General features: G+C 47.0%; 1 protein-coding gene across 1 annotated transcript in view; it reads right to left on the bottom strand.

Annotated features, from left to right (window-relative positions):
• LOC119374928 (uncharacterized) overlaps window positions 1-18,174 on the bottom strand; it is a 53,633-nt gene extending 35,459 nt beyond the window's left edge. The window contains exons 1-5 of the mRNA XM_037645129.1: window positions 17,904-18,174; window positions 16,607-16,645; window positions 14,840-14,908; window positions 11,071-11,130; window positions 10,328-10,387 (exon numbers count right to left, since the gene is read on the bottom strand). Coding sequence (XP_037501057.1) covers window positions 10,328-10,387; window positions 11,071-11,130; window positions 14,840-14,908; window positions 16,607-16,645; window positions 17,904-17,985 — 310 coding nt within the window. The 5' untranslated portion in view covers window positions 17,986-18,174. The remainder of the gene's footprint in view (window positions 1-10,327; window positions 10,388-11,070; window positions 11,131-14,839; window positions 14,909-16,606; window positions 16,646-17,903) is intronic.
• Between the last annotated feature and the right edge of the window lie 5,197 nt (window positions 18,175-23,371).

The following is a 23,371-nucleotide window of genomic DNA, read 5'->3' on the forward strand; positions in this document are numbered from 1 at the left end:
TTATACCGGGACAACACAGCAGTGTTTAATAACATTTTATGTCACATAGGTGTTTGTGCCACTGTGGACTAGAGGACACTACTAGCCGAAGACGAAGTTGAAGTGTCTCGGGCTTGGGTCGATGGAGTTACACTTGTCATAGTGCGTCAACGCTACACCCCTTACATACTGTAAATATATTGTAAATACTGCAACTCTACGCGTAACATTTTGGTGGAGCTGCGGGGTAGTCTCTACGAAAGTCGGACCTGGATCTCCGCAGCGGACGTCACATCGGTTCCGCTGCTACGGCTACCGACAGTGTCCCGGCCAACCCGACACCCGTGCAATACGTCATGAATCCGCTACGTGATCCGGGAATCGTCACCGGTACTGGCATGGTCGACGTCGAAGAGTGGCTGGCGATGTACCAGCGAGTCGCCAAAAGTTACAGGTGGGATCCAACCCTTATGCTGGCGAACGTGATATTCTACCTGGGGGAAACCGCAAAGGCATGGTTTGAGACGCACGAAACCAAGCTCACAAGTTGGGACATCTGCAAAGAGAGGCTACGTGATCTCTTCGGAAGACCAATCGGACGCCAAGTAGAAGCCCAGAAGGAGCTAGCCTCCCGTGCCCAGACGTCCACTGAATCGTACATCTCCTACATCCAGAACGTTCTGGCACTTTGCCGAAAAACGGGCAGCAAAATGCCGGAGGCAGATAAGGTCGGACACATTATGAAGGGCATCGCCGACAATGCATTCAATTTCTTGCTTTGTAGGAGCTGCACAACAGTTGATTCCCTCATTAAAGAGTGCCGCCACTTTGAACAAGCAAAAGGCAAGCGCATCGTGCAACGTTTCGACCGGCTTCCAAATACGGATCCGACCTCATCCTGCAACGAACCCGCGCCGTTGCTTCAACCAGCATCACCAAATTTGATGCAAGCCATACGTCGTGAACTTGAGGCTATGGCTGCGAGTTCTCGTGGTCCTCCCTCTACGCATGACCATCTAACAATCTCGCTCATTCAAGCTGTTGTTCGCCAGGAAATTGCGATTATGGACATGCCCTCCGCCGTTAGCCCCCGTCCCACCTCTACCACTCCGATCATTGCCTCTGCTGCTCCTCGACAGTATTTCGCGAATCGGTACCGAAACTTATCTGAGTGGCGAACACCGGACGACAGACCAATCTGCTTCGTGTGCTCCCGGATCGGCCATATCTCTCGCCACTGCCGTGACCGCTGGAATTCATCGCCTCGACCATATGCTGACCGCCGCTACCAACACGCCTCTCGTCCCCTGTCACCTCAAGCTGAACCGTCCAATGCTGGCCCTGCTGCTCCTCCATTCACCAATAGCCGCTCGCCCTCACCTCGGCGCCGTTAGTCCCGTTCGCCTACATCTCGGCGTCCCCCGTCCCCATCATACTCAGGCCGCTTTTCGGGAAACTAACCAATGCAGCCCCTGGAGGTGAGGCTGCGTTGACGACCTTGACTGCAAAACCTCTGTTCACCCTTGCTCCTAAACGAAACCTAATCGAAGTTTTTGTTGACCATGTGCCCGTTAATGCCCTCATCGACACTGGAGCTCAGGTTTCGGTCATGCGCTCCGACCTTCGTAGGCGTCTTCGAAAAGTGCTAACGGCCGCCGAGTCGCCTGTCCTACGCGTAGCCAACGGCATTACAACAGCCGTAATGGGAATGTGTACAGCCCGTATTACCATCGCCGACCGCTCAACGTTAGTTCTCTTCACTGTACTTGCGGAGTGCCCTCATGAGGTGATTCTCGGCATGGACTTTTTGACTGTTCACTCTGCGCCAATTGACTGCTCAACCGGTATTCTGAAGCTTGAGCTACCCCAGTTTTGTGCCGACACCAGATATCCACTCCCGACTTCGCTGCACTGAATTTGTTCGGCTGCAACCTGATGCTGCGACTTATGTGCTCATGTCGCCTTGCCCACCACTTCGGGATGGTAATTATGTCGTGTCCCCACTTCACGACGTCCTGCTGGAGCGCCAAATAGCTCTCCCTAGCTCCATCATTACGCTCACCAACAACCATGCGTGGCTTCCTCTCCTGAACTTTGGCTCGTCTCCACAAGCTCTTCCTGAGGGTGTGTCTCTCGCTGTGTTGTCCCCTTTGGAAGAGTCCAGAGTGTCTGCTCTCAGCTATGAACAACCATCTGAGTTCGCTCAAGTTTCAGCTCCGACGATCCCATTTAACGACAAATTCGCCAGAATGATAGCTCCTGACCTACGACCTTCATACGCTGACGCCCTCCGCCGCGTTTTGATGTCCTACGAAGACATATTTGATTTCGACAATCGCCCGCTGGGTCGAACCGACATCGTCACCCATTCGATCCACAGTGGTGACACTCCGCCCATCCATAGGCGTCCCTATCCTGTGTCGGCGGCAGAACGTCACGTCATACAGAGGTCGAGAAAATGCTCTCTAAGGACATTATCGAGCCTTCCTCCAGTCCGTGGGCATCCCCTGTCGTTTTATTAAAAAAGAAGGACAATACTTGGAGGTTCTGCATAGATTATCGTCATCTGAACAAGATCACGAAAAAGGAAGTTTACCCGCTAGCGCGTATTGATGACGCACTGGACTACTTACATGGTGCCAGTTATTTCTCCTCAATCGATTCACGTTCTGGCTACTGGCAAATCGCAGTAGATGACAGATATCGCGAGAAGACGGCCTTCGTCACCCCAGATGGTCTCTACCAATTCAAAGTGATGCCTTTTGGACTCTGTAATGCTCCAGCCACATTCGAACGCATGGTGGACTCTCTTCTACGTGGTTTTAAATGGTCCACATTCCTGTGTTACCTTGATGACATTATTGTTTTTTCATTGACGTTTGACAGCCATCTCCACAGGCTCTCGGCCATCCTTGACGTCTTCCGACGAGCAGGCCTGCAGCTCAATTCTGCGAAATGTCATTTCGGCCGTCGTCAATTACGAGTCCTCGGTCACCTGGTGGATGCTACTGGCATACAACCTGATGCCGACAAAGTACGCGCAGTCCGAGAGTTTCCACCTCCTCGTACCTCTGCTTATGTCCGAAGTTTCCTGGGGCTGTGTTCCTACTTCAGACGATTTATTGCGAACTTCGCCGACATCGCTCGTCCTCTCGCCAATCTTCTCAAAAAGGACAGCCCGTTCAGTCGGGGACCAGAGCAAGCTCAGGCATTTTCAACGCTTACGAGTCGCCTTGTAAATGCGCCCGTTCTGGGTCATTTTGATCCGTCTGCTTACACTGAAGTTCGTACGGATGCAAGTGGCCATGGCATTGGCGCTATTTTGTCCCAACGACAGCGGGAGATGAACCGTGTAATCACTTACGCTAGCCGCCTTTTATCACCCTCAGAGCCAATTACTCGATCACAGAACGTGAATGCCTCACCCTTGTTTGGGCCATTGCCAAGTTTCGCCCATACTTGTTCGGACGACATTTCACCGTGGTAACAGACCATCATGCCTTATGTTGGCTCTCCTCACTCAAAGACCCTACGGGACGCCTCGGTCGCTGGGCTTTACGCCTCCAAGAATTCACATTTTCTGTGTTGTACAAATCTGGACGGCTACACAAGGACGCCGACTGCCTCTCCCGTTATCCCATCGACCCACCTGACACCGCCGAAACTGATTCGGATGGCTGCGTTTTGTCGCTCAGCGACTTCCTTCACGTCGCCGACGAGCAGCGTCGTGACCCGTATTTGCGATCTCTTATAGAACGCCTCACCTCAGAACAACGGAACGGCCTCCTCCGTATGTTTGTTCTGCACGACGGTACCCTATATCGACGCAAAATGACACCACACGGTGCTGAACTGCTTCTCGTTGTTCCTCAGCATCTGCGACCATCTATTCTCTCGCAATTGCACGATGCTCCCACTGCTGGACATTTGGGTGTTTACCGAACCTACGATCGCGTGCGCAGACGTTTCTTCTGGCCTGGCCTATACCGCTCTGTTCGGCGCTACGTCGCCTCCTGCGAGCTCTGCCAACGACGCAAAAAGCCTCCTCTCCCACCCGCTGGGTACCTTCAGCCTATAGCTGTCCCCAGCGAACCATTCTTCCGTGTCGGCCTGGACCTCATTGGCCCTTTCCCGACGTCGTCCGCGGGTAACAAATAGGTGGCCGTAGCGACTGATTATGCCACACGTTATGCCATCACGCGAGCCCTCCCTACCAGCTGTGCAAATGATGTCGCTGACTTCCTCCTCCATCAACTCATCTACACCATGGTGCTCCTCGTCAGCTGCTGACTGATCGAGGTCGCTGTTTCCTTTCGCAAGTTGTCGACGACCTTCTCCGCTCTTGTGCAACGTCCCGCAAGTTCAGCACCGCTTACCATCCTCAGACAAACGGACTTACTGAACGCTTGAACCGTACACTCACTGACATGATATCCATGTACGTGTCTGAGGATCACCGAGATTGGGACTGCACCTTACCGTTCGTGACGTTTGCCTATAATTCGTTCGCCTCACGACGTTACTGCCTATTCTCCGTTCTATCTGCTGTACGGCCGCGACCCGCTCTTGCCTCTCGACTCACTACTTCCTTCAGAGGCAAACTCAACCACATTCTACGCTCACGACGCCATCGTTCGCGCGGCGACGGCACGTCGCGTTGCCCGTGATCGACTCGTGGCGTCTCAGGCCGACCAAAAGCGCCTGTACGACAGCCACCACCAGGACGTGCGTTTCAGCCCTGGCTCCCTGGTCTTGCTCTGGCTGCCTTCACGTCGCGTTAGCCTGAGTGAAAAACTGCTGCCGCGCTACGTTGGGCCTTACCGAGTTCTTCGCCAAGTAACCGAAGTCACATACGAGATCTCGCCACTAAACCGCAAGCCTTTGTCCCCCTCACCAGCTGCTGAGACTGTGCATGTTTCCCGACTAAAGCCCTACGTCACGTACATCGATCCGATGCACCGAGACGGTGCTTCTGCCGCCGTGAGTTTATGTCACATAGGTGTTTGTGCCACTGTGGACTAGAGGACACTACTAGCCGAAGACGAAGTTGAAGTGTCTCGGGCTTGGGTCGATGGTGTTGCACTTGTCATAGTGCGTCAACGCTACACCCCTTACGTACTGTAAATATATTGTAAATACTGCAACTCTACGCGTAACAATATTACCATGAAGCTTAAAAAATACAGCCACATCTAGCCTGTTCTTCATCTGGGCATTCCATCTGCGAACATGACAGTGTCACTTTGGCGCTGTAAATACGAGGAGTATGAAAAACCTTCTATGACTCTAGTACCTTAATTTCTCACTTATTCAACAAAACATGTGGCTGACAAAGCAAGGTACTTCGCAGAAATCTTCAGGCTAAGGCGAGTGCCAATTTCTTTATTGGTAGGGCCCTCTGATATAATGTCTTTCTAAATGAGAAGAATAAGATCAGTCGATTAATATTTATGGAAACCACATTGAGCTGGTTGTATATAGTTATAAGGTTGTTAATGACTACGACTTTACATACTAGGTGTCGTTCCTTGCCCTCCTATTTTACCCAGCTTGGGTAGGGGATGGACGAAAAAGCGGTGAAGTGGCCCTTTGCTCCTCCCCTCCGGCTCCTCCAAGTAAATAGCCTACGCAAACGGTGTAAGCTCAAATTTTCTTTGAAAAATTGTGAGCGATTATGGCGTCAAACTACTCCACATCGTCCCATTCCGTATACGTCGTTAGCTGTTAATGATTAGCCGAAATTTTGTGGGTCATCCTGACAGCACCTGCTCGTAACAAGATGCAACAAATGACGCGTAAGTCATCCACCATGTAATTAGCACTTACGCATGACTGCGTAAAGTAAAAAAATAATAATAAACTATTTTCAATACGGCGTATTATCGGTGATTGGTTTTTGCTATTTGTGAAAATTTTTCGGTGTGCCATAAAATCGCCTCTTTGTTAGGCGACGTCTTAAGTGTGCGAAAACTTGCGGCGTTAAAATGAAGTGTGCACAATAAGCAGCGCATTACTGTGCTGAACAATAACTTTTTTCGGAACAGCCAGGCAGTGTCTCTTTCTCAACGCGTAATTCAAGAACGCTGCCTGCCAATCGCATTGGCAGCGGCTACTTATGGCAGCGGGCGAGCCAGATTCATATGGGTACAATAGGTACATTTAGTAGCATAGTTTAACGAGGCTAAGCTGTTTTTCAGCTTATACAGCTCTCTGTGAACTCACCGTTGCTGACAGAGAGGTAGAGAGAGAAATAAACGTCATTAGGAACCGACACAATCCTTTGTAATTGGGCAGCCTTCTTATGCCAGAAAACCGTGGACGCTGATCTCTCCCTTGTGAGGTAGATCAAGTTACGGGGCAAACTTGAAAGCTGGGCTTCTCAATGTGCTCGACTCCACTGCCTTGTTACAAGCCGCCGCGACTGCTTCAGGCTACCATGTGATAAGCAAGGTGAAGCAGGTCAATCGGAGACTAAAGATGGAATCTTTTTTAGCTCTCCTGGCTGGTCACAACTAAAATACTCGACACTTCTGCACACTAATCAGCTCACAGCGACTTGGATATGGAGCAGCGGCGATGATCTTCATTTTGAAAGAGAGGAACTACATTTCCTGAAAAAAGGGAGCATTTGATCGGGCTACAAAACGTTTACTGGTTCCCGCCCGTATTTCCGTCGCGGATTACGTAAATTTCAGGCTAGGCAGAACAAGAACAAATCATGACAGATTCCTGCAATGTTATAGAGCCCTAGCCTCCTCTGCAATGCTCAAGCGCAAGGTGCGAAAGCGTAGAATAAGCAGCCCGCACTGCAGAGAGCCTAGAGTGCCTGGTCATGACACGCGGAGGACAGCCGTCACAACTGAATCACAGGACAAATTTTATTACATAATTACGCTATTGCTGCGTTCAAGTTAAACTTTGCCTGACTTGTTAGTTTCCCAGTCTGCAGCCGACAATGACCACTATCGAAAGGGGCTCCGCCCCCCTAACATTTCTCAGTTGGGGGGGGGCTAGCGCCCCCCTTGCCCCCCCCCGCTAGATGCGCCTATAAGGGTGGCTTATGCACACACTTAAGGCAACTGGAAGGCGAAAGCCATCTACTTTTTCTTCCGAGTCGATGAATCGTTCTCGCGCCGCCACACTCCGAAAGCTTTCTGCGCCTAATGTGGTTTTGCATTGCCTCCCGGATCGGAGGCACCTCACCTGGTTTTGCACTGCATCCGTGATGGGCCCTCCGTTGACTAAGTTCAGATGCATGTGATGACGTCATCATACGATGTCACTATGACGTCACAAATTTTGATGATCTGTGACGCCTTGATGACGTCATATAGTGACGTCATCACTTGATGACTTTTTTCATCATTCGTGTGGACGTCGACGGGAGACGCCGACGCGGGACGCCGGTCAATTTTGGCGTTTGATATGGCATCTGAGGCGCTCGCCTCAATATAGCGCGATCTATTAAATGATACGGGAGACGCGACGGCGGGGACATGCCGCATGGAGCGACGACCGACCAGGTGATGCTATAAGGAGCTCCGCTCCTAAAATTCTTCCGAGGCGCGGAATCGAACCAGCGACCTCTCGCTCCGCAGCGCGTGGCGCTAACCACTACGCCACAAAACGCAGATCCTTCAGGTAGCTAACGGCGAGCGTTATATACACACCCTTTACCGCTAGCAGTACTCCGAGATGGCATGCGCTTATAAGCGTTTCTTCATTACCAGCGAGATGGCGCGAGGAACGCAACAGGTGCATTTCAAAGTCATCAGCCCGCTCGCTCGCTTCTTCTATTATTTGCACAGGGAGAACCTTGCCCTTCCGTTGCCTGCTCGCGCGGTTTTATCTCGTGGTGAGAGGAGGAGGGATGTTTCGAGATTTCACCGTGATGTCTGCGCTGATGTTACGGGGCGTACGAAAGTCACTCGAGCTCAAGGGACGCCGCTAAACGAAGAAACACAAGATGATCGCGAACTATCGAGGGTCACAGCTCGACACTTGAAGCACGCCAGTTTCCTTCGCTGTTTCGGCCGCCTTTGCAACAGGAGTGCTCTTCAAACTGTGAGTATCCATTGGCGAGCCTCACTTCGTATAGCATTACCGTTTCTTGCTGTCGAGTTCATTGCTTCGCCCTTGCGGCGAAACTGTGACCTTTTTTTTTTCTTTTCCTTTTTTTTCTTTCAGGTCCCCTTATCTCTGAGATGAGACGCCTGAGAGCCGTTACAAGAAATCTAGCCAGGATTACAATCTTCTGCTTTATAGTTTTTTTTTCTTTCCAGGCAGCAATTACCAACAGCGACACGCGCCACCGCTGGACATGACGTCAACACTAACCCCTTAAAACTAAGACGACAAGGATGACAAGGCGCCTTTGACAAAGATATACCCTCCTATCGAATCGTCGGCCAGCCTGTCTGAGGCACATTCTCCTCTTTGTTCAACCTATCCCACTCCGTGTTTCCATCTGTCGGCTCCCATCTTGACTTTGGAGATCCATTCTTCTCTCTGTAAGGGACGGAAGTGCACAGCGGCCCACTGGCGGACATTCAAATACCTGTAGAAGCGTGCCAACAGAAGTATATCACAGTAAAAATTATTCAAAGGCATTTCTCCGAAAATCCGTGTGCCACGGCTGAAGTTTCGCTTCTATAAATTTACCACTTCCACCAGATAATGTTATCCAAGTTACATGAACAAAAAAAAGAGAACCGGAAAAATGTGCGGTTAAAATACCTATGCAGCGTTCGTTCTTCTCTACTACGCCGCCAACTACAACATTTTTGTGTGCGAATTACTTGACTGAATAAAACAATAATATAAAAATAAAAGAAACGATAGCTTGGCTAACTTTAGCTGGGACGCCCTATCTAATCGCGTTGCCCGCTGACAGATGGGAGGGTGCGTAAAGTTTTAAAGTTTATTTATTTATTTATTTATTTATTTATTTATTTATTTATTTATTTATTTATTTATTTATTTATTTATTTATTTATTAAGACACTGGTATTTTACCGAAAGGGAAGAAGTGTAAATGTCTGACACAGCATGTGTAAATAGTGTAAATAAACTTTTCACACATGCGTATCAATCAAGGAAAGAGAGAGGAAAACGTGGTGGAAGGACGGGGAGATAAACCAGAGGATGTCTCCGGCTGGCAACGCTGTACTTGCGAAGACAAAGGAGAAAATGAAAGAAAAGAGTCTGACGACAGCACGATGTCATTATGACTATGGCAGTGTCCAAGTGCTCCGCAACAACAATGAAGTGAACGGTCGCATTGTGTCTTTCCGTCCAGTTTATACAAGAAACCGCGCCAACCACCTCACAGCCACTCACGTTGCAGTCAGCGTAGGCCAGTGCCCTAGAATTTCGGTTTCTGCTAAAGCACAGTTCTCCAGCTGGCCTGGTGTGGCTGAGAGGCTTGTGCCAGGAAATATCAACAAAGCTTCCGTGCACGGAATGACAAACATTAGGTGCATCACCCCTTAATCACAGTTATTAAGAGTCTAAGTGTGCGTAGTCATTATCAAACAAAAAATATAGGCTAGGCTAACATAAGAAAGCCCATTTGCCGATTTTCACCACTCCACTATGTCACGTTTGATGAAGAGTAATTTCAATTGCATGATACAAAGGACAGAACAATCACAGCGATCAGAAACATTAGAATTGCTTCAAGCTTTTAACGATGCTTGGTGTTCTCTATGTCGATCACTTACACATGTAATTCAGATTGACCCACATATTTACAAAAAAATATTTCACATTAGTCGCCATGGTCACAGTGAAGCTAGCTAGCACTCTCAGAGTTGCACATACAAAGACAGCCAGTAAAGTGGACGGGCAAATGGTTACTGCCGTGTCTCACTTGCTAGAGCGCCGCACGTGTAATGCGAACAGGACGGCTCGCTCTTGAGAGGACGACGCGCTAAGTCGAAAAATTTATTTAATTTACGCAGGAATCAAGCTGTTCGGGCAGACGCCCGGAACCAAAGATTTCCTGAAAGGACGTAGAAGTTCACGCTTTCATGAAGGTATGAAGCATTTCGAGGATTGTGATTTGTTGCTCAGAAGTCATGCTGCGTAATTCCACAACAAACAAAAACGACCACTTGCACACCTGAAGGTGTAAGTAATAATTCATGATGCCACATAACCCTATTCTTAATTTTAGTTCTGTACTACATGTGAACTACAGTTCAGCAAGGCAGTGACCACGGCCAGCGAAGCCCTGAAGGTTTCGCTGAGGAAGCTTTAAAATAATTTGAATTTTCTATACGAAAAAGGCAGTGACATGATATAGACCACAAGCTTACGCGTACTGAATTGATGCACATGTACTGACCCATCACCGCTCCGTTCCCATGTAGCATATTCGTCGATGAGCTCCCGGATGAACCAGAACCTAGAATAATTATTCGACAGATCAGATTCATGAACTTTTATGGTGAACGACAAGGCTATTTCCGTATTGCATGAAGCTGGCGAAACGAAATGCTATCTACCAATTTAGAATAAAAATGGCAATAAAGAGCACATCAGACCTTATAGGAAGGTATGTATATATGTGCATGGGTGTTAGTTATGCAGAACTATCGATGATACTATCGATAGCTGAGTCACTATCGAACTATCGATGGTAAAAATACTATCGACGCGCTGAGTTGAAAAATTTACTTCATTTACGCAAGAAACGAGCTTTCCCACGCAGACGCGTGGAACCAACATATGGAAAGGACGTAGAAGTTCTCGCTTTCATGAAGGTACGAATCACTTGAAGTGATGTGACATGTTGCTCTGAAGTCATACTGTGTAATTCCGCAGCCAACAAATACGACCAGTGGCACACCTGAAGCTGTAGGTATTAATTCACGGTGCTCCATACAAGCTGATTCTTAATTTTAGTGCTGTGCTACATGTGACCTATTCGGCAAGGCTGTGTCAGCCGCGTGGCTGCCACAGCCAGTGAGGCCTTGCACGTTTCGCTGAGGAAGCTTTAAAATAGATTGAATATTCTGTACAAATAAACGCAGTGACATCATATAGACTAAAAGCTTAAGCGTACTGAATGGATACGCATGTACTGACCCGTCGTCGCTTCATTCCCGCGGTGTGTATTCGCTGGTAAGCCGTCGGATGAACCAGTACCTATAATATTTATTAGACAGATCAAATTCATGAATTTGATGGGGAACGACAAAGTTATTCTCGCATTACACGAAGCTGGCGAAGCGAAGGGCTATTGACCAATTTCGAATAAGAATAACAATAGAGAGCACATTAGACCTTTTAAAAACGTATGCGTATATGTCCGTGAGTGCAGTAACGTCATACAGACACTCTCAAATCCCTCTTTATCATCGCTCATATTCTGTAAAGCCGCCAGTCGTACCAGCACGTGCTATGTTCGTCCTCTTCTGCTTCGCTCCCAGAAGACGCGCGCCCATTTGTCCGGTGTGGGATGCAATAACGCTGATGGATGAGAGGACGAGTACAGAGAAAAAGAGAAAGACAGAGAAAGAATTTCTTGGCGTGGCTAGATTCGAACCCGCGTACCAACGATCCGAAGGCGAGCGTCGTAACCACTCCGTCATCCAGGCACGCTAGCAGAACATAGCATAGACTTGTATATGAAAAAATCCGCAAACAGGCTTTTTTTTTTCGTCTTCCTTATGACTCACACACTTTGTCACGGCGGCCTCTCCCCCCCTCCCCCACCCCCACGCTGGAGAGGGCACGAAGCATATACACACGATAGCTAAGGAAATCAGTTCCAGCCTTGAAGAAGACAAGTCCACTTGTCGAAACGTCGGCTCGAGCACCCACCCCCTGTTTACGAATTTTTTCATCGCAAGCTTCCATCTTGCACTTCCTGCTGTTTTTATAGACTTGTATAGTGTGATATAACCAGGGAGTGGGAAAGGGAAGTGAGAATAAGGAGGGAAAGGAAGACGAGAGAGAGTAAAGCATAGCATAGAAAGAAAGACAAAAAGAGAAATTCAAAGAAAGGAAGGGAAGAAAGACAGAAAGAGCGAGAGAGAAAGATCCAGAATCAAAGAAATAGAAAGGAATAGAAAGAAAGAGATAGAAAGAAAGAGGAAGCAAGAAATGGAGAGACAGAAAGAGAGGGACGAAAGAGAAAAAAGTCAGAGCGAGAAGAGCAAAGAAATAGAGAGAAAAAGAAAGAAATAAAGAGAGACAAATACACAGAAAAAAGAAAGAAAGAGAAAAACAAAGAGGAACAAGGAAGGCCGCCCGGCTCCGCAATTTTTTCAGGCTTGGCGCCACTAGTGCAACGCTGCTTTAGTTTTCTACGTCTCTTCGGCTATGTCCGAAAATTTAACCAACGCACTCGTTCTTAAAGCGACACAAAGGCAAATATTAAGTCGACGTTGATTGTTGATATCGCGGTCCAGAAACCTCGTAGTGCTACTTTTATGCCAAGGAATTGCTCATTTTGAAACAAAATGACGTTTTAGTGGTCCGCACTACGTTAGCGCACTTCAAATCACCCGCCTGAAAACGCGCTGGACGCACGGGCCGTTGCATCGACCGCTCCTGGCCTGTATCAGCGAATCTGAACTCTTTCCTTTTATTTAACTTATGCCGTAGGGCATACTGGCGCCAATAAAAAAAAAAGAAAGCGGTCTCTCTCACGCCACTGTTGCCGTGCCCAACGTTGCCCGCCTTTACTGCGCGGCGGCGTGCACTGGCGGCGTGCACCATTCGGGCATCGGGAAATATCACATGCATGCCGCATTTTGTCGTACTTTCTCACAGAGCGACTTTCACGAGCGCGCAAAACACACGCGGCAGTACGCGATACCAAAACTACCACTGAGACGCGACCACGTGATCGAAACAGGGCATCGGGCGAAGCGCAGTTCGGCGAAAACGGAACCTTTGAACCACGCGCGCCGTTCCCCATGGCAAGGCCAGAGAGGTTCTTTTTTCCATGAATCAAACAGAAACGAACAAGCAGCATTTTATTACGTCTCTTGAAGCACGGAAGGTTCTTTTTTATTGCAGCTACTTTGATTACGAGTGATTGATTGTAGTCGGACTGTCTCGCGTCATCGGGATCATTTCGAAAATGTCCCACTCGTGGCGCTCATCGTATGATATATTTAGCCTAATTTCTCGGTAAGTAGGGCACCGCTGTGGATAATATTGCCGTTTTAGATATTGTCATACATTGAGCTTTCACTCTGACATAAATTCTTATTTGCCTTTAGTGTCCCTTTAATTTCGGGATGCGGGATCATCCCGAGACGGTTATTCACGGTTTCTTCTAAGAGCAGAGTGAGGCACTTGTTCTAGGTGTATGCTCTATACCTTCTGCTTCTAGAAAGCGGCTTAAGGCATGTTAATTCTGCGAATGTCGCTCGGTGTATGATCTGTAAATTTAGGAACATTTTCTTGAAGGAAAGAGGTTGCATAGGCATATTTCGCCTGTGCTACCGCAAACACATCGCAGACATTTTCAGTGGAAAGGAATATTACGGCGTGGCTCTGCCGTAGAATACTCCACTGCAAGGCCGAGCTCGTGGGTTCGAATCCCATCCAATCCTGGATATTTCTTTCTCATTTCGTTTTTTTTCTCGTTTTGCGCGATAGCGCTTGCGGACACCGGCTGCGGCGGACAACTGCGCGACCAAAATCGGCTGTTTTTGTGATTTCATAACAGCTTTCGCTGTAAAAAAAAAAAAGAAAGTGCTCAAGGCCTCCAGGTGCTCTGACGAACGGGGCGCGTTCGTGTGGCCACCTGCATGTGTGGTGCAGTGGTTAGAGCATCCGTCACTTATCGTCGCGGACGGAAGGACGAAGGTTGGACCCCCGTGTGCGGAATTTTTTTTCGTAAATCTGATCGTGTGTATTTTGCTGACGTATCTCTGTCACGGAAATACGTCATCAAAGTCTTAGTGGACCCCGGCATGAAACACTTTCGTGTTAAAGGAAAAGAGAAAGCAAGGAGGACATTAAGAGAGAACAAGTGATAGGCAGTAACGCTTTCGTTTGGGCTATTTGGTGTATACTTGGAAAGTAATGCTGGTCTGTGTGTGTGTGTGTGTGTGTGTGTGTGTGTGTGTGTGTGTGTGTGTGTGTGTGTGTGTGTGTGTGTGTGTGTGTGTGTGTGTGTGTGTGTGTGTGTGTGTGTGTGTGTGTGTGTGTGTGTGTGTGTGTGTGTGTGTGTGTGTGTGTGTGTGTGTGTGTGTGTGTGTGTGTGTGTGTGTGTGTGTGTGTGTGTGTGTTTAAATTTACTGCCTACACTTGAAAGGGCTGCCAATTCTTTCCTGGCCTGCTTTCCTTTTTCCTTCTCCATCATAAATTTATATGGAGGACCGGTTTCCCTTGGAGTGATTTAGGTAGATCTAGGTGTTATGGTTGTATCATGATCCCAATCACTTTCGTTTTCGTTGAATAGTCTAATGTAGTTGCGCTCAGCATAATGCGCGAACGACTAACGAAAAAAAAAAAGGACAGGACAAGTGGTGCGCAATTCGTTGATTAGACTGCGTGGTTCGACATTCAAACTAGTATTGGAGCAATGACACACCCAAGACACCAAAAGCAAATTAAACTTCTGCAAGCAAAACCTGCCCTTGGTTTATATTCACGGTTTCAGCAAAGTGCGCAAAATGTCGAGATGCATTTAAACGTTTGACCTCACCGTCCCTGTCCTCACTCATCCTGAACAAGAAACCGAGTTTATTCCAAAATGCCGAGATAAAAAAAACACACTTTTTTCGCTTGGAACCATTCGGAAGCCCCAACATAAACAATGTTTTACTCCACAGGATAGGGTGAAACAGCGGCAGGTCAGCTAAGTATCTTGTATACAAAAATATCTACTCACGGTGATACGTTCCCTCTCCATGTGGTAGGTGTAATCGTTGCCGTTTAGCTTTCGCGTTACGTGGATGACCTATACATATCGAAACAATGAATAAATTATTTGCGCAACAAGACTTCACAGGGTCCCTTATTGCATGCTATGGCAACATCCATCACGTCTGCACTCAACGTCTGTACTATTTTGACGTCATTTTCAGTTACTCTCTGTTACTATCGATGACTAAACTACTCGTGATTACTGCCAATTACTCTTTAATTACTCTCAATTACTCTCAACAGATTCTTTTGCTTCTTACTTGATCTCAGTTACAAATTTCTATTTGTGGTGCTTTAGTGCAAGTTAGTCGTCTTGTATGGCACATGGCGCCGAAGTGCACGCCGATTGCTTTGTTGCTTTGATTGATTTTTTCAACCACTCCTGCTGACGCGGACGATCACTTTTCGAGTTTTATGAGGCATCTAAGGGTTTAGTCTTAATTAAAGTGGGGTGGTTTCCCTGAGCGAAAAGGTACATATTGAAAGTATGTTTGTAAGATTAAGAACGTGAGCTCAAGTAGAAGGCGTTGTCTTGTGTGCTCCGTCTCCTTATTTTTGCGTTTTTTTTTGCCTTGGTAATAACACCATATTTTCATAAAATTACAGATTTAGAAGATACGTTGTAAACCGGAAGCTTTCACACTTCTCAACAGGCTTGGGTCTTCATGACCAAGAAAACTTTAAAAAGAAATGGAGGCAGCCCAATCAGAAAAGTGGTCCCGATGCTTGTACTGAAACATAGCATTTACTAATCGTTGCAAATCTACTCATTGCATATAATGTCTGATGCGATGAACAAGCTAGTTTGACGTTTCATTATGATAACGTGGCAGCGCGAACAAACGTTTGCTAATAATGAATCTATACCAACTAGCCCGCCTATCAACCCTTCTGTAGTTGGGCGTTTCTTTTTTTTTAGCCGTGTTAGGTTACTAAAGATTTCCTTTAATAATGAACAACCACATTAGCCTCCAAGCAGTGACATGTAGTACCAGTGCTACTTCTTCTGTAAGTTTGCCTTACACGTAGACTTTACATAGGCGCCATGTATTGCTCACGAAGTTTTCCCCATGACCTAGAAGAACTAGAAGCGGTAAGAATTCTAAATTTGCCGAAAATTATGTCATTACATGCATGATGTACGCATACAAAAAGTGTAAAGAAAAAATTCTCATTAAAATTTCAATAAAATTATTGACAACAGCTTCTCATTGTTTTCAAGCGTGTTTCAAGAATGGCCTCGAAAACATTCGTTGCTCTACAAGATTGAAGCCTTGAGAAAATAGCGGCTCCTTCACGAATATTTCAACGCAAAGTTCAAACACATCGAAACGTTTGCTGTTCATACGTACGCGCATGTATACTTGAAAACAGCGTACTGCCGTCACCTGTCGTGATTCTCAATGTCCTCTAGTATAAATGCCGATGACTGTCGTATTCTAGCGACATCACGGGTGTATACCTCCAAGAACTTCAAAGACACCTGTGTCGAGTGCCCTAAGAAAATCTTGTTCCTTTCCGACTTCATCGATCATCCTATGCTTATCTGCTTTCAGCAAGTTATACATCAATTATAATGTAAGCATAATAAAAAACGACATAGTTAAAATACCATCATTAATTTAAGAGTGACCCGCTAGGAAGCACGTCCCTTCTTTTCCTGAAGCCATTACGAGAACAATGCAGCATTATGCCGATAATAACTGATTCAGCATGTGTTAGCCGTACTCACCGTGTTTATTATGAAATCTTAGGTTCTGTCGAAACCTTTCTGCAGAAAAATAAGACGTTGTCATTCATTACTGATATTCATTGTAGCAGAACTATGAAATGTTCATGTGTAGGTCATTAATAAATACGGTGTATTTTCATATGGATGGTGGTCAGTCGGCTGTATCGCAGCTGCTTGTTGAAAATCACGAAGTCATTCCAAATTATGTTTTGCAGAGCTCCCGCGCATCTAATTAATCATCAGTCAGAAAATTCACGAGATTTATTTTCTCCTCAAGTTGTATACTTGAGGCGTCCACCACAATACGATGATTCACAGGGTTGTTGCTTTTGTAGCTTATGTGGCATTCAAATTACCTGGCTCCAAGGAGGCGATACGTAGTACTAATTTCCATTTTGACATTCTTGCTAAAAATTTCACCGACGATCACGATACTCGCTAATGCGAATTCTGGGCACAGCTTTGCGTTGGGCCAACGCCAACTGTGAAGTTTTAGCTCTCCGCAGTTCTAGCAATGTAACATCCGTTACATAATTCTGCAGAAGCTGCCAACGCTCTAGTGCTACGCACAACATTCTGCAGTGCAGCCGACGCGAACCAAGCGAAACGCTGACAGCCTCGTTACAACAAGCGAAGCCAGCCGCGGTGCGTGTGCCAGCCTTGCATGCGCACGAGCACCGACCGAGGGGCCAGCGCGCGTAACTGAAGAAGAGAGCGAGGTTAGAGGCCAGTGGCTCGTGATATCCACAGACTCCACGTTCGCTCTTTTTCGTCCTCGTTCGCTCTATCGGTTACGCCGTTCAACGCACAAACGGGCGGCTAAGAGCTGCGCTCTAAAACAATACATTATGCTCCTGCCATAACTTCATGAGCCAAACCTATATGCGCAACGTTTTTAATGTAATTGCAAAGCGGGTTATTATTAAACATCCTGAGCACGCCTCTTAAGGCAGTCGGGCGTAAAGAACCACAGTACTGCAGAAATCACGTGCTCAGGTTGCTAGACATTGATTACAGTGGCAAATTTAGACCCTATGTGCATGTTAGACACCTCTAAGAGCTAAGGAGTAGCCGTCGCCTTATTTGTGCGCCAACATCTCCTTACATAATGCCAATAAAAAAATATTAGAGTGGGATTTGATGTGCGCAGATGAGCAATCACGCATTTTCGGAATCCGACAGTTTGTACGTTATTGCTCGTTTTATGATAGTCGTAAAGCTGCCAAGAAGTAATGGTGGTGTATCAGAATACCTTTTAAGAAAGCTGGAAAATAGGAATTTAGTAACGAACACTCACTTATTTTTCTCGAAGCGAACCCGATTTCATCACCAACAAGAGCGACGAAGATGACTATGGTCACGAATGTGGAGAGTTTCATCGATATTTTTATGTTGACTTGTAAGTCAATCTAACTTCACACTCTCGCTAGCCTTACTGGATTATATGCTTAGTGCATGGAAATGCGGGTACAGCTGTCGGGAAATTCTGCTTCGCAGAAAGAGCCGAACGGCATTGTTTCCTGAAACGCAAAATATGTTATTCTTCTAGTTCCGTCCCAGCGGCCACGGGCGTATTCTGATTGCTACAAATTCCATAAATAAAGAACACGATCAATAACGCGTTTTTTCAGCCGAAAGAACAGCTGGGCATATCATATGCCCAGCTTTTGTGGACACATAGCAGCCAGCGCCCCTGGCGGCCTAGGCGCGAAACTAGCGCGTTTTCAATGGAACAAGCGAGTTTTTCCAGAATTATTAAGCGTAGAGGGTGAATGTTGAAAAACGCAGACCACAGAGCGCTTCTGGGAACCTTAACGCACGATGAGACTGCGGCTATCATGTCGCGGTAAGCTTCAATTTTGTTCCCAGAGCAGTTAAAGATTGTACAATGGGAGTCTATGGCAACGGCAAAAAAATGTGGCCTGTTTTTCGAGACAATAACGGTCACTGTGGTAAAACTAAGCAAGTTATATTAATTGTCAGTACATCGCATGTAGTCCTGACACTCAGCTTTCGATTGAAGTCATTCTCAACTTTTCGCAATTGGCGTAACATTGTTTCCTAACGCGTTTTTTGAAACGCGGTCCTTCAAATACTTGTGGTAAATTGATAAACTCTCGCTTACCATCGGCACCTGCCGTCCTCTGTGGCTGAGTCAGCTAATCGCTCACGTTCGGCGCACGCCATAACTGCGCCGTCATAGGTTCGATTCCTGGTCTCGGATCAGCTGTTTTCTTTTTCCCAGCCCGTGACTTAGTTCCACAGCGTCCCTCAAGATGTCGCCGCCGGAACAAAACAAAGAGCTTTCGTTTCGGTTTCGGTTTTTGACTGGAATCTTGAGCTGCTGTTTCTTTTTCTCTTTATTTTATGACTTTTTTAGTGTATGTAAACACTCCACGTGTATCATATCGTTCAGATCTACATTTGTAATTCTTACTTTATTCTTTTATAAACGGCCTAAGGAACAGAACACCCGATCAAGGTGAACAAAGCTCTTTCAAACTTTCGTACTCGTATTGTGGTGGAAACTTATTTCTCCGTTCTCATCATTTCGTTACGATCTTCTCTGGTACCTACAATTCAGCAACATAAAGGAAACGAACTAAGCTTAGGAAAGCGAGGCGTAGTAATGAAATGAAAAAGTTAGACGTTTTTGCAGTTGCTTTTTACTTTAGGGCTAACGCAAGAGTCTGTCGTAATCTTAACGAAAGAAGGGGAATTGTTCGAGGGATTCTTTTCCTTGTTAGACACAACTAATGAAACGAACAGATAATTAAGACAAGCAAATATTAGGAAACATTGTTTGATTTTTTTTTTTCAAAGAAATCAGGATCGCTCTCACGATACGCATCAGCGGACTGCTCGTATACCCTTCTACATGCTGCGCTCTCAACGCAAAGAGACTGTGCGCAATCCCCTTTCCTACCTGGAGTGGCTGTGTTCTCTTAAAGCACCATTTTGTAGAGTTACGCGAGAATGGATCTAGAAGAGTTAGCTGCCAGCCTTACTTCATTTGTTGCTATTGCACTCATTGCATCGCCCTTGCGGTGAAACTGGGATTTTTATTCAGCTCTTGTCATGCCTTCTCCTTTAACATCACAAAGCATTGTGCGCAGCATCGGATAGGTCCGTCTAGATCAAATCTTTGTGGAAGTCCAGGGACTGGTGCTGCCATTTACAAAACGAAAATCCTGTGATTCAGCAGGTTTTCTCACGCACTCGCAGCCGACCTCAACGTACCGCTGTAAGATGCCATTTTAAACATCTATAGATAAAAATGTGCGCAGCTTGTGCTAGTTGCGTAAGGTTGGAACCGACAACGGAGCTAGTGTTCAACCTAGCTTCTTCTAAGGTTTTGCTAGTAATGCCAAGCTTTTGCTAGAGGTGCAAAGTTTTTGCTAGTAGTACTAGGATATCGTTAGGCTTGGATATTCTATTCTTCTCAGGTTTCGGTCGGTTCCCCACACTACGCACTTGTTACGTGGTTCTGAAGGAGAAATGTCGCGTCACTAGTAGTTACGTGATGGGATTTTAGTCACGTGAGAGAGAAAGTACAACTTTATTACACTCCAGTGCAGACGCTGTGGTTGCCCCGCGCCACCCGGTTGTTCCGAAGTTTTTGGCGGAAACATGTCACACCAATTTGATTTTAGTACGTGACGTGACGTTGTGGGATTTCAGTCGCGTAACTAATTACGTGATCTTACGAGATTTTCAGTCACGTGACTAGTTACGTGACGTTGTGGGATTTCAGTCGCGTAACTAATTACGTGACCTTACGAGATTTTCAGTCACGGGACTAGTTACGTGTTGTTACGTGATCGTAGTCACGTAAGGAGATGTTGTGCGATGTTACGTGATTTTAGTCACGCGACAATTGCACACGCTTAGAAAAAAAGTTAGTAAATGGTTAGTAAATGCTTGCAGTTGCTAGTTTCGAGCGTATTTTACTACCTTCGCGATATCTGTTTACTAGCCAGCAGTTAGTAAAGGTCGTAAAGTGCTGCCTTCACTAACCAGAAAGTTTACTTGTTGTTTTTAACTCATGCCTCATGCCTCAATTCATGCCTCAATGTATGTTGCTGTGATGTGTACTTACCACGTTAATTACATGAAGTAATTAGCGGCCATTTGTTAATGTACGAGGACAATGCCACTTCGTTTTTTTAATCATTTAGGTAATTTTGTAATAGAATCATATTGATATGGCAATGCAGACGCACATATAAACAAAATAGGCGTAAACCTCTAATTGGCTAAATGTAGCAGAGTTAAAACGGTTAGTAAGTTGCTAGCGCGGTTACTAACAACTTAGTAGTGAACTAGCCTTTCAAGCTAGTACTATTCACTCACTAACTAGGTAGCAAGTTCCACCAACTTGCATCTTGCTACCTTCACTTACTAAGAGGGTAGTGTATTTTGTGACAAGTAAACGGTTTGTATTTAGTTAGTGAATATGCCGACCTTTTCTGCTAAGAGTGCAGGCCTGGTGTACAAAAAAATGAAGTCACAGGAAACAGCATCCCATCATCGATATCACATATATTTTACGATCACGAGAAATTCACTTTCCTTGCTCGAAAGAGCAAGCGAAGCTGCACTCATGCACTTTTTATCACGTTTCAAGATTTCTTGGGCTTCCACGATATTTCTGGAATTTTCTGCGCGCTTCACTTGATCTATTCTTTTTCCTTTCGTGGTGAAAAGCGTATATATATTGCTGTAAGCTTGAAAATGTAGCCAGTGATAAGTTCAGCGCTGTGTGTGTTTTCCAATGTCGTCTTCCTTCCTTACGCTGTGAAACATCGAATTATGCTCTACAACGCATTTTTGCAAACAGAAAGCAGCCGTTTTCACTTTGCATTCCGTTCCTGCTCTTTGGAAGGCGGGGACACTAGCAAGGAGCTTTGCAAGGAGCGTTTCACCGTAATATCTTTATAATAGCTATCGTATCACGTGCCAGCCGCCGCGCGCTGTGGCTGAATGGGTTGATCATCCGTGCTGGCTGTTAGCGTGTAATCGCTGGGGCGCGGGTTCGAATCCCAATGCGGTGTTTTTTTGTTGTCCTCTTTTTTGTCTCTCTCAGAATTGCCTAAGTTTGCCGCGGTGGTACAGAGGTTACGGCGCTCGGCTGCTGAACCCAAGGGCACAGGTTCGACGGCGGCTCCAGCATTTTCGAACGAGGTGAAAATGCTAGAGGCTCGTGTACTTGGTTTTAGATGCACGTTACGAACCTGAAGTGGTCGAAATTTCCGCAGCTCGCCTCTACGGCACGCCTCATAAACATATTGCCACGGCAAACCGCCATCGCTCAGCAAAACGCAGGCGTTGCAAACCAAGCGAAACGCTCAAGGCATCGTTACGACAGATGAAGCCAGCCGCAGTCCGCCGGCCGGTCCTGCATACGCACGAGCTCCGAGCGAGTGGCCAACGCGCGTGGAAAAAAAGAAAGACGACGATCGAAGAGGTGGCTCGCAAGAACTACGGACTCTCGGTTCTTTTTACTGAACTGCTGTGATTCTTTTTGCTTTGGGCACAAGTTCGCCCTTAATAAATAGTGTAAATAGCAAGTCCTTGTATTGAGCTTTGTTACATTTCTGGTGGAGGTGCGGGGTAGATGATTCCGAGCCCCATACTAGCAAGAGAGCGCAGCCCAAGCCCTGACCAACCAGAAGCCGTGGAGCTTACACCGGTGCACCAACGGGCCAGCCGCCGTGTTCGAGGTGATTCCCCAGAATTCGGACCTCTTACCTTTGCGTCAAGGGTACCGGCAACGGCGACAAGCGAAACTGCCACCATGACCAGCCAGCTTACACCGGCACAGCTCATCGTAAGCCAACCTGTCGTACCAAAGGTATTCCACGGCGACTCGTTCGAGGACGCCGAAGACTGGTTGGACCATTTCGAGAGAGTGGCTAATATAAACCAATGGAACGAAGAACGCAAGCTGCGCAACGTCTACATTCCTTTAGAAGACTCTGCGCGAGTGTGGTACGAAAACCACGAGGCATCTCTAACGTCCTGGCAAGAGTTTCGGCGGCAGCTGTTGTGTACGTTCGGTAACAGCGAACGCCGGGAAAAGGCAGAAGCAGCTCTTCGTACACGGAATCAACGCACAAACGAGAGTGTTGCGATGTACATAGAAGATATGTCCCGCCTGTTCAAGCGAGCTGATCCCAGCATGACGGAAGACAAGAAGGTGCGCCATCTCATGCATGGCGTAAAGCAAGAACTGTTCGCGGGACTCGTCCGCAATCCGCCGCGCACTGTTGCAGAGTTTCGGTCGGAAGCAACAACCATCGAAACGACACTGCAGCAAAGAGCCCGGCAGTACAATCGCGACGTAGCCTGTACATCGGCAGGTGTCTACTCGGCAGGCGTTGCGGATAATCTAGATACCCTGCGGGAGCTCGTCCGGTCTGTAGTCAGGGAGGAACTACGGAAGCTGCAGTCACCCGATGTCTCACCGGAGCTATCTATTGCTGATGTAGTCCGAGAAGAAATTAGGCAGGCGATGCGCGAGCCGCAGAGTGATGCACCACCGACACGACGCGCGGTAACGTACTCTCAAGTGCTCAGGCGACCTGCTGTCCACTGTGCGCCGATCGAGACGCCAAGTACCTACGTCCAGACAACACACAGTTTGCCCCACATGGTAGAGGCCCCACGCAGTGCACCCCGTGTGGCGGAGACAAGGCCTCGGAAAAGCGACGTATGGCGAGATGCGGAACGTAGGCCCCTGTGCTTCCACTGTGGAGAGGCTGG

Source organism: Rhipicephalus sanguineus, chromosome 11 (genome assembly GCF_013339695.2).
Source record: "Rhipicephalus sanguineus isolate Rsan-2018 chromosome 11, BIME_Rsan_1.4, whole genome shotgun sequence".
NCBI lineage: Eukaryota > Metazoa > Arthropoda > Arachnida > Ixodida > Ixodidae > Rhipicephalus > Rhipicephalus sanguineus.